This window comes from Panulirus ornatus, chromosome 2 (genome assembly GCF_036320965.1).
Source record: "Panulirus ornatus isolate Po-2019 chromosome 2, ASM3632096v1, whole genome shotgun sequence".
Classification (NCBI taxonomy): domain Eukaryota; kingdom Metazoa; phylum Arthropoda; class Malacostraca; order Decapoda; family Palinuridae; genus Panulirus; species Panulirus ornatus.
The window spans coordinates 30,476,900-30,488,792 of record NC_092225.1 but is presented as its reverse complement, the minus strand read 5'-3'; the positions used below and the strand labels follow the sequence as shown (position 1 = coordinate 30,488,792).

Below are 11,893 nucleotides of genomic sequence, written 5' to 3'. Positions count from 1 at the left end.
GTTGTATATGTCACTGTCACAACCCTGGAATGTATCAATAACATCACCCACTTCTGCAAAATGGACTTGCACTGTACAGGGCAATGTCCTTAAGTTTCCTGGAAAGGGATTTATTTCCCCCAGTTCTCTTTTCACATGACGGTGGGCAGAACGAACCAGAGGATCGAAGTCTCGGCCAGAGGAGGATTCCGAGAACGAGTTACGCACCAGCCAAGAGGGCCATGTTCCAGTGTATGTGCAAGTTTCAGAGACACTTTTCCCCGCCCAGAGCAGCCAGAGCTACCAACCTGCCAGCACTGGGGTTGGGTTGGGTTGGGTTGGGTTGGGGGGTGTGTGCGAGAGAGGTTTCTCAAAAGCGTGGTTATTTAAGCGGCCTCGCGGGAGAAAGCTGCAGTGCTGAGTCTGACGCCCCGCTGGAGTTCCGTCTTACATACTGTCCGCGAGTGTGGCAGCAACGGTGGGACCTACTGTCGTCTGGTGTGGTGTGCTGTGCTACTGTTGTGCTGGTGTTCTGTGGTGCTATACCGCTGTTGTGGTGTGGTTCTACTGTAGTGCTGGGTGTTCTGTGGTGCTGTAGTGCTAGTGCAGTGTGGTACTGTAGTGTTGGTGTAGTGTGGTACTGTAGTGTGGTACTGTAGTGTTGGGGTAGTGTGGTACTGTAGTGTGGTACTGTAGTGTTGGGGTAGTGTGGTACTGTAGTGTTGGTGTAGTGTGATACTGTAGTACTGGTGTTGTGTGGTGGTGTAGTGTGGTACAGCTGTACTGTTGCTGTGTGGTGCTAAAGTGGTGGTGTCGTGTGGTGCTGGTGTAGCGCGGTGTTGTGGTACCGGTGCTGTGGTGGTGGTGTTGTGTGGTACTTCTGTCCTGCTATAGTGTGGTGCTGATGCACTGTGGTACTGTAGTGCTCGTGTTGTGTGGTGGGTGCTGCAGTGGTAGTATAGGTATTCTTGTGGTAGTGTGATCGTGACAGTGGTGGTAAGGGTGTTACAGAGGTATTGTGGTTGTAACAGTGGTAGTGTATATGTTACAGAGGTAGTGTGGGCGTTACATGGTAATGTGGGTGTGGCAGTGGTGTTGTGGGCATGGTAGTAGTGGCGTGGGTGTGGCAGTGATGTTGTAGGTGCGACAGCGGTGGTGTTGTGGTTGCCACTATGGCGGTGTGGGGGATGACAGTGGCGGTGGCAGTGGCGGTGTGGGTGTGGCAGTGGTGGCGTGGGTGTGGCAGTGGTGGTGTGGGTGTGGCAGTGGTAGCGTGGGTGTGGCAGTGGTGGCGTGGGTGTGGCAGTGGTAGCGTGGGTGTGGCAGTGGTGGCGTGGGTGTGGCAGTGGTGGTGTGGTTTGTAACAGTGGCGGTATGATGGGTGTGAGAGCGGTGGTGCTGTGGTAGTTATAAGCGTGTCGTAGTCGTACTGTCGTAGTCCTGTGTGTTGTATTGTGGTGGTGATGAGTTTTGTTGTTGTCGTGATCAATGTGATGGCGGTCAATAATGTTTCCGGTAATGTGGGAGTTCTGATGTTGACGCTAGTGTTGTGTGTGGTGGTGATACAGCACGGAGGTGGTGTGAGTGTTGTGTGTGGTGGTGATATAGGACGGTGGTGGTGTGAGTGTTGTGTGTGGTGGTGATACAGCACGGTGGTGGTGTGAGTGTTGTGTGTGGTGGTGATACAGCACGGAGGTGGTGTGAGTGTTGTGTGTGGTGGTGATATAGGACGGTGGTGGTGTGAGTGTTGTGTGTGGTGGTGATACAGCACGGAGGTGGTGTGAGTGTTGTGTGTGGTGGTGATACAGCACGGAGGTGGTGTGAGTGTTGTGTGTGGTGGTGATACAGCACGGTGGTGGTGTGAGTGTTGTGGTATCAGCAAGTCTACAATCAATTAGCCACAAAATAATGTAATAGAGCAAAGCTCTTAATTGTTGCGGAGAAAGAAAACGAAGCACAAAGCATATCACGAAAACACCATGTCTCCCCTCACAAGGAAGTGACATGGACAATATACTGTCATTCATGCACTCAAATATTCAATGACACTCGAAGATCATTACAGAATCACTCTAGCCGAGATTTACATAGACTGGCAATAATCTTGGCCTCGACAATATCCGATTCAATAACTTTAGTCCGGGGTTCTGCAAGTCTGTTGCTGGGTTAACTTTTGTCCACGTTTGTATGACAACTATTTCCTCTTTTTTAACTTCACTCCGTTATTTCTGGTCGTGATATTTCTATCACACGTGAAGAAATCGCCAAGTTATCATGTCGAAATTACAATATTCAAGACTTTCATCATATCTCGGAATTTTACCTTCCTCACACACCACAGTGTTGGTCTTTTCCCGGTTCATTTCTGAGTAGAGAAACTGGTTTTGTTGCTCTTCTTTGTATTAGCTTTAGTTTTTCTTCGCGACTAAAACTGAGCGTGATATATACAACCCTTAGCGTGACAAAGGCGTTGTGAAGAGTGAGTACCGTGACGTGTGTGGCTGTTGTGATACTGTGGGTGGTCGTGAGTCAAGCGTTAAGGCATGTATGTTGCAGGTGTTGTGGTACAAGTGTGTAAGTTGTAGTAGTGGTGTGGTAGGTACAGAGGTCAGATGGCGTCGGGATGGTGCTCTGGGTTATTACTATGGCGCGGTGGCGGTGATGGTGTTGTGAGGCAGTTCTGCATGTGACGTGGTATGATTATGAATGTAGTGATGATGTTCTTGGTGTCCTGCTGGTGACGAAGGTGTTGTAGTCGTGAATGTGAACATTGTGAGGGGTGACGTGGATGTTCTGCGGATGCCGTGACGTAAGTGTTGTGACGGTGATGTGCATGTTGTGAGGGGCAACATGGGTGTTGTGAGGACGTGTGTTGTTCGTGATGAGGGTGCTGTAGTGATGATAGATGCAGGTGTTTTAGGGTTGATGTGAGTGTTGTGGGTGGCAGTGATGTAAGTGTTGTGACTGGGGTTGACGAGGGTGTTGTGGGGTAGGGATGAGGTGGGCATTGTGGGTGGGAGTGACGTGGGTATTGTGGGTGGGGGGGGTAACGTTAGTGTTGAGGTTGGGGATGACATGGGTGTTGCGAATGGGGGTGACGTGGGCGTAGAGGGTGGGAACGCCATGGGTGTTACGGTACCAAGTGAGTCAGCCACAGGATGAAAGTGGCAGGTGTGTTGAGGCAAGAGCTCAGGTGGTGCGTGGATGGATGGGTGGGTGACCGGAGAATGTGTCTGGTGGCAGCCGGCTCCGTGCGTGACTCCTTTGTGCACCTCTGGACGTGACCCACGCCCGCCCCGCCTCGCTCACACCACCACATTCTCCACGCCAACATGTCTCTCCTTCCAAGATATTCATGGACATATTTTTTTTTTCTTCCCAGAAGCAAAATTCAAAATACGATTGAAGATAATATAGAACTATATTAATAAAGATAATATAGAATTCTAGCCAGCTTCCCATTCAAGAGTGATATGAATGAATATCCGTGATCAATTAACGAATGTACTGTAATTAGTGCAATCTAGTGTAATCATAAACATATATGAGGAACAGCTAAAACACTGGTATGGCCAACAAGTAAATAATCACCGATAATATAACTTAATTAGTCCATAATTGCTTGTGGGTTACGAATGTCAGCGAACACCATTAATGCTATCATACTACAAATGTAATCCTGTAATGTAATGCAATCCTCTGGTCTTATGCAGGTGGTAAATATGCGAGAGTTACTGCTGCTGCTGGTGATGACGGCGCTGCTGGCGAGGGGCCAGGTGGTGCATGGTCCGCGAGGGGCACCTCAACAGCGTCCGCAGTTCCTGGGCGCAACAGCCTTCTCCGCAAGGTCCCAGCAGCAATTGCCCGAGGCTGCCAAAACCTTTATCGAGTGCGTCAAGATCAGTCATCCCAGGTGCATCCTCCCAGGGAGGTCCATTCGCAGGTCTTACCCCACAATCTGTTCGGTCCCAGCAAGTGCACGGTGTCGGCCAGCTACCGCTCAACCCGAGACCCAGCTTCAATGAGCACTTCCAGCCACAGGAAGGTGAGGGTTTTTCCGAGGACGAGGTGGCACTGCAAGGCGGCGACTTCTCCCCTCTCTTCTCTGACGAAGAGTACGTCGATCCATCCAGGGAGAACACCGCCCAAGGGTTCTCCTCGGGTGGCCCCAATGTCCCAGAGCCTCAGGAACACTTCTCACCGTCGACGCCTCTGCAGGGGACACCACCACAAGGTCCGCGGTATGAGGGAGATCCCCAGACACAGGAATCGTCAGAAGTGAGGGAGGAGTTCCAGCCACAGGTCACGACGCAAGTTCACGGAGGAAGCTTATCACAGGTAACGACGCTGCAACAGGAGGAGCCTCAGCTGCAACAGCCTCCGTACCAGCCCCGGCCGAGTGAGGAACAGGGTCCAGAGGCAAGGCCCCCACAGTTCCAGATCTCACGGGCGGAGGACCAGCAGCAACAGTTAGGTCGCCAGCAGTACAAGCAGGAGACGCAAGAGATACTGGATATTGTGTCGCTTCCTCGGCCTATACACCGGACAAGACCCAGGCATCCTCGACCACGCCCACAATTCGATACCATCCAACGTCGTCCTACCCATCCCAACCAGCTGCCCCTGGTGAGTACCTTCCTTACATACGCAAGTTTCCGTAAGTAATCTTCGGAGGACTATACTAGTTTACGGCCGATCACGGACCCGTAACGTCTACCATCACAAGTATGTGCCAAAAATCCAGCTTACAAATACACGTCATTTATAGTTAAGATATAGCACCATTAGTGGCATTACCAACACTATTAAGATATTAAGGTCAAGTTAAAGTAAAATGCTTGGAGTTTCCAATGAATCAAAAATCAACTAATGCTTCAAAACTGCACGTGTTTTACCCCTGCCAAACTCTGATTACATCAAAGTACTCAAACCCTTTCATTGTTGAGTTTTCAAGGGAAATAATAGGATTCTGCTGGTGTCGTTGTCACCAAACAACCAGAATGGGACCAAGAACCTAGCCCTGTGGCACCCCGCATGTCATGCTCTCTCTGTTTATACATACGACATGTGAACTCTTCAATTCTTTAACCAGACCTTCGACTACAAAACCTCTAATGATTTACACCATTAGTCGATGACTTCTAAGAGTGAGAAATTTCCCCTGTAAACCGTTTTCTAACCTTTGGATTACAGCCAAAGTGCGGTGCATAGATAGGTCAATAAATCTGAAAGCATTTCCTATATCATTTTTCGTAAATTTGTTACATTCGCGAGTGTCCGGCCATTATGCAATCTTTCTTATTGTAGCGATTTACTTGTTTCATCTTCCGTATGTTCTAGCGATCGTAAATGTTATGCGTTGGTTTACTTGTTTGAAGATTCTGAGAGGTTGGTCATGGGCACGAAATTACATTAGATCTATATGTTCCAGATACGGATCTTACAGTTCTAAAAGCGGCGTTCGGTCGTTTCTCATTCTCTGTCCTCGAGAAGACGTTTTGTGGTATTGGTGTACTCAAAGATTTTCTGACGGTGGACAGTGAATCCAAACGCTTGTTTGACATATGAAAAACAACATTTCCATGTAGTAGTTTGTTGGTATGACATCATCATGAGATGACCTTGCTTACCGCATCCTTGTTTTCCCTCCTCAGCCCGAAAGATTACGTTGCATGCAATATGTCTTGCGGGCCTTCAGAGGTCTTGCAACTCCTCGTCCGCGAACATAAGGCGGGATGGCATGGTGTCACTGACGACAAATCGTGACGCGAAAAAAACTGTCAAGAAATGCGATTATGAAAAGCGTAAGTACACTATGCAAGGGGAAGGTGAGAGAAGGTGAGTCCCTCACTTTCTCGCGACTGGAAAGTGTCATAACAGTATCAGAGGCGCGAAGTCTCACGGTCAGGTACTTTACGAGCATTTACGACGAGATTTCGCGAAAAGAAAAGGGCTAACGCGTGGCGCTCACCAGGGGAAAACCTTCGTTGATGGAGAACGAGTCGCGTGAGTTACGTGTTGTCAAGTGTCATGCGTCAGATGGAGAGGGTGTTATGTTTGAGGGCTGACATCCAGCAGCCAATGTGTGGGTGACGCAGCACGAAAGACAGCTAGCTTATCGGGGCCAAAAGAGTGAAACTAGAGAGCCACTCGGTCATAGGGAATGAACCAAAACTTTCTTTTTCATCACTGCACATACATCGAGCTAACTGTAGCACCTATCGTCATGGGCTCTGGGGGGCCAAATTTCTACCGAAGATTTCCTTAGCGTTATATCTCATATACGCACAACCCTACCACAATACTCCCAGGTTGCGTCAGCTACGCGTACAGTTTTTTCAATATCTTTTTCCTGAAACATTAATGAGGCAGCTTCTCGTGGCTCAAGAAGGGATGGCGATGGCGCCGTTGGTGACAGCAGCTGGTGTTGCCAGTGATGGCTTGAGGTGCCGCAGGTGTCGGAGCCGGCGGCCGCGGTGGGAACACAGTCAGCTGCGCCACTTTCTCCTGTTGGTGTTTCCTACGCCACATGACTTTCTGGCTTTCTAGACGCATCTGCTCGTAACGTTTCTCGGGAGAGCTGGAAAGGGGAGGGGGTTGAGGCAGCGGCGGGAAGTGACAAGAAAAGACAGGGGGGGGGGGGACAAAAACGCGAGAGATAGAGCGGTGTGAACACGGACCAGTCCGGCGTTTGGGAGGTGAAGATGGGAAGACACGACAGCAAGTAGGAAGAAGATGAACCGGAGAAGATGGTGAGCGGTAAAGAAGGAAGGAGAACAAGTGGGAAGTAGTGACTGGATGGAGCGAGAGACAGGCAAGCCGAGAAGAAAAAAAAACTCTGTCGGGTTCTCACACATCCTCCCTGACGGTCCCAGCTCACCTGTCCATAGTAATGACAGGGAGGTTTTTAAGCTTGGGAGACACGAACATTCACAGCGTCCGGTAACGTAAATAAACGAGATTACGAGTCTTCCTTAATGCGGTCGCCAGCTGGGTCTCTCCTCAAGAATATGTACATAAAAGTGAGACCAAGAATGTGACAAAGACGACAAATTGGTCCTCTTATTGTTAGCTGATGAACCAATGTGCTCTACCCCGGCAGACGACTTGAGGACGATCTCACTCGTAACACAGTTCGAGTTTTGAGACCCAATACGTCTGTTCATGCGCTTAGCTCATGAAATCATACGATCAGTCTCAAATCATGTGACAGGAGACGCCGATGACTTTCCAAGTTCATGGCTAGGGAGAGCGATCCAAACGTACCCGTGCGAGAGAATTTATAGAGCATGTTGTAAAAGACGTCTCTATATACCTGAGAGAACAGTTCTCATCACGGGAATCCGATTAACGGAGAGAGCTGAGCACGCGCTGGGGCAACGCTTGAGAATCACATCCCCCCTCCCCCGACACACACACACACACACACACACACAAGGGTCGCATCTGTCGCTGCTACGATGTCTGAGAGTGACCCCTCGTCCGCTCTGAGCCACCGACGGCCCCCAAGGAACCTCACACTGGGCTAGCTACACCTGATGGTCGTATGGTGACGGCGGCACTGCTCTAGTCCTGGGTTACCACTAGAGGTCACATGACGCCTGACCCGCCTGTCCTCTCGTCCTAAGCCAGGAAGTCTTGCAACATTCTGGCATGAGCCAGAGATGGTCTGTCCCCACGAGATGTCAGTCAGACATCATGAATCATAATAACCAGAGGACAGACTTCGACAGCAAACGCTTCAAATTTCAATACCAAATTCATGCGGATAACTTTATACTTCGCTTATCAACGAGATACTCTCTCTCTAACAAAGATAATCCTTACTGGAGAAACAAATTAAGTTTCATATATTAACAAACATGCTCTGCACTGCTTCTGGTTGTTCTCAAGCTGTAGGTGTTCTTGAACATGGCAGCACTGAGCAGTTCGAGGAAGACTGTCGAACGAGGATTGCAGGATCCTTCATATTACATCACATGATCATTTTGTACGGAACGCAGACTTAACAAACACCATACATTAAATAAAACACGAAATGGAAGGCCAGTACAATGCCGTTACATTGGTACATAGAACGACTTTGCGGACATTGCGACAGAGAGAGAGAGAGAGACGGATAGAACGACTTTGTGGACATTGCGACAGATAGAGACTTGGATTAGTGTGTCACAGTGGCGTCTAGGCTCAGTAATGGTTAGCGTTAAGCATATTTACCCTGAATACTGCTTCTATCATGTGAGATGTGGTGATGAAGTGTCGCAACCTCCAACAGTATAATGTGATCGGCGAGGACCTCGTCCCCCTCGACTCCCAGGAGGCCGAGACACGCGAGCGGCCGCTCCAGCTTGTGTATGACTACGAGGAGGTGCTGGAGGAAGAGGAGGATGAGGAGGAGGAGGAGGAGCCTGACCGCCTAGCTATCCTGCTTCTCAACTCGCGCTTCAACTGCCTCGGCAAGAACAACGGCTACTACGCCGACGAGGAGGTCGAGTGTGAGGTCTTCCATTACTGTCAGGACAGTGTCAAACACTCATGGCTCTGCCCCCAGGGAGCCTCCTTCCACCAGGTGAGTGGTAACGGGAGTCTACTTCAACCAGGTGAGTGGTAACGGGAGCCTACTTCCACCAGGTGAGTTTCACGGTTCTTGTTCTGTAGCCATACAGGCCAGAGACGGTGAACCGAGGATAAAAATCTTTTATAGTGTGAGAAAAAATACCTCTTTCTCCTCCCCACAGATTTTCAAAGGCGATGTCGCACTTACATTTCAGTGCTTTGTCATCTCTCCGTTAGCCTTGATCACCATTTGTAGACGTTTGGGCAGAGAACTGACCAGATTCCTGAAGTATTCTAGGTCCAATGTTTTGGGTCCAAAGGGCCTTGATCTGAATAAGGCGAGGCACTGATGAGATGTTGCAGGAAGCAACCGCCTAAGCGTGCGCTCTGGGTGCCCAGTGCGCCTAGAAGTCTCATTCATCCACATTTTCTTATCTCCAGGCAAAAATACGTGCTTTCTCCTCCTTAGATAGGTAAGAGCCAACCATCTTAAAGCACAGGTGGAAGAAAGACAGCCCCCAGAGGCGAAATTCCCAAAATGAAGAGGCAGCCTGGAGGAGTAAAGAAAGAACATCCTTCCCTCAAGATAGCCTGAGGCATACTAAGGCGGGTTGCTGGTGCTCACACCGTTAGAAACACCAGATGTACTACATTTTACCTTGAGAGCTCCATATGCTTGTACCTACAATAAAACTTAGCCGTGTATGGCCTTTGAAAATATATGGGGAGCGGACAACGTACTTTGCAAACACTATTAATGAATCTTTCTGATCCTCACCTAAGCTTACTTCTGCTGATCTACCGCCCTCTTCCTGTTCGTCTTAAAGATGTTCCTTCTATATTTATTCTCTACCAGAATATCACGAAACTTTCTGTATGTTGTACAGATCATAACAGTGTAGTGTTCAGGCTGTGTGCACTATCCTGTTTAGTGGCCACTGCATACAACTTTTTTTCTCAGTTTTCATTCATGAAATCAGTGAGAAACTCTGGTCTCAGAATTCTGACGCAGAGTCAATGACCGAAGAACTTCAACATAGAATTATCACTTACTAATAGAGTAGAAACAAGCATGAAAATCTTATTTCAAATTTTGTTACTTCCCACATTTTTACGATAGACGTCAAGTTTACATCTTAAAACAGGTTTGGGTTATATTCAGTCATTAGTTTCTGATGCATTCAACATTTGTACTTGACGTAACCTCATGAGTGGGATCATGAGAGGTAAAGGTGGAAATCTCATATTGGCAGGTGCACCTCATCTGCATGCCACGCTCCGCTGACAACATCTGCGCAAAATCCTCCAAATTCCACTTTGTGAACGACTACTTGTACAAGGAACTGGACGGGGAGCGCGGCGCCAACAAGACCTACGCTGACCGCTACTACCCGGAAGGGTTCGAGTTTGGCGTGGCTGCCGTGGACACGACGGGCCAGGTGGCTGCGGCCCAGGCCCCACAGCGGCCCGCCCCTGGGTACGTGGACCAACAACCTCCCAGAAAGTCTCAACAACCACAGTACCAGGAGGATCTGGGCGACCCCTTCGTCATCAGGCGTCCAGAGCAGTTTTCCAGACCACAGCAGCACACAGGAGGTTCCCAGATCTTCGCTCGGCCCCCGCCCTTCAGGGGAGCAACCCAGGGCTTCGGCAACCTGGAGGAGGTCTTGGCTCAGAGGAGGCCGGGCTGATCCTAGCCACCCAGCTAACGCTGAGGTAACCATCGTAAGATCACATAAATATATTTACAAATTATCAAAAAAATAGACAATGTTTACATTATGTGGCGGCTGCTGCTGCTGCTAGATTCATCACACTGGCGTCATCATGGCAACACGGATGTCTTTTCCTCCAGTTGTCTGTCATCATGAAATTCAATCGCGTTCCAGTTTCCAAACACAAATATCTTTTATTTTTTCCCCTGAATATTCTAAACTACGTCTGTCGTCCTCATCCGGTATTCAAACCGAAGTTCAAATCTCGGACACCAGAAAAGCGACTCCTCCACACCCAGGTGTGTACACCAGCAACTAGTACGTGTCACAAGGTCGTGCACACCGTCCCTTATTGGTAATATCCACAGACAAACGCTGTTACGTGATTATCCCTCACAGAACCTTCTAGTTGGCCTGCCTTACGCCGTCTGCATTACACACCCACACACACACACACACACTCGAGGCAACACAAGTGTAGAACTTTCTTCCCAAACAAACAAATAGTAACCACACACACACTGCTTGCCTGCGTGAATGTGTGTATACATATATATATGTGCGCTTGTACATATCTATCTATCTATCTATTTATATCTCTCACTTTCCTACGCTCACATACAAGTTCTCCGACACAGCCAACATATCCAGTAGCTTCAGCGTCTCTGTAGCATGTAAAGCTGTGAAGACCCAGCTGGCATAGAAACTGGAACGCTGCCCCATTATTTATTGTTGAGGCGCGTGGTAGATCTCGGCTCCCCCAACCCTCCCCAGAACCCTTGAACCAACACATCCCCTCCTCGCTCTCCTCTCAAGACACACAGCATCCACCAATACCCTCGACCAGAGCCCATCACGACTTACAGGATACAAGCACCTACCTTCCCACCTACCTGGATTAACGAGGAGGGGTTATCACTACCACCACGCTGCCTATTTATCTGTAAATATCTCTATAACACCCTAGTTAGGGTCTGTAACTCCCTGCTTAGGGTCTGTAACGTCATAGTTAGGGTCTGTAATGCCCTATCTAAGGTCTGTAACACCTTACTTAGGGTTGTATGTTAATGTGTATGGCGTGTTATCACCGTCAGTGTATGATGTCTGATTGTGACGTAATAAAGTTGATGACATCCCGGAATGTTTTCTCTTATCAGGACCTGCAATTCCTTAGTTCCACCATATTGACTTTAGGTCTTCACCAGCAGACGTTCTAGAAGACCACAAACGCCAACAGTCAAAAGCAAATTCTACATGTTTCCTTCCATATTATCCACCCCTCCTTTCCATCATGTTAACTAAGGAAGGACACAGCGCCGGACATCACTACACCCATCGATTCCAAATTCAACTTTGACCTCGACAAACGAATCTTCAGTTCAAGCTCTTCACACGCATCTTCACTTCACCCTCCACCTTAGTGGGTTTGACCTTACCCTCAAAAGGGCTCCAATTTACCCTTTCCCATGCACGCCTCGCACCCTCCTGCATGTACAGTTACCGATCACAGGAAGCATCTTTCACTGCATCCTTCCACCTCCTCCTTGGTGTACTCCTCTTACATCCACGTATACCCTCATAGTCGGCCCTCTTCACTCGTCCAATTCTTATGTCCGAACCATTTCAGCTATCTCATATAAACC

The 11,893-nt window shown here is 48.8% G+C and overlaps 1 protein-coding gene across 2 annotated transcripts; it reads left to right on the top strand.

Annotated features, from left to right (window-relative positions):
* Positions 1–349: 349 nt before the first annotated feature.
* LOC139755622 (uncharacterized) lies at positions 350–11,386 on the top strand. 2 transcript variants are annotated; one of them, XM_071674193.1, is made up of 4 exons: positions 350–457; positions 3,693–4,605; positions 8,255–8,548; positions 9,789–11,386. In XM_071674193.1, exons 2-4 carry the CDS (start codon positions 3,763–3,765, stop codon positions 10,224–10,226), a joined length of 1,575 nt encoding a protein of 524 aa, XP_071530294.1. In that variant the 5' UTR covers positions 350–457; positions 3,693–3,762; the 3' UTR covers positions 10,227–11,386. The 2 variants fall into 2 exon arrangements, with proteins under 2 accessions (XP_071530294.1, XP_071530303.1); XM_071674202.1 differs by having other exon boundaries at positions 378–477.
* The last annotated feature ends 507 nt before the right edge of the window (positions 11,387–11,893 follow it).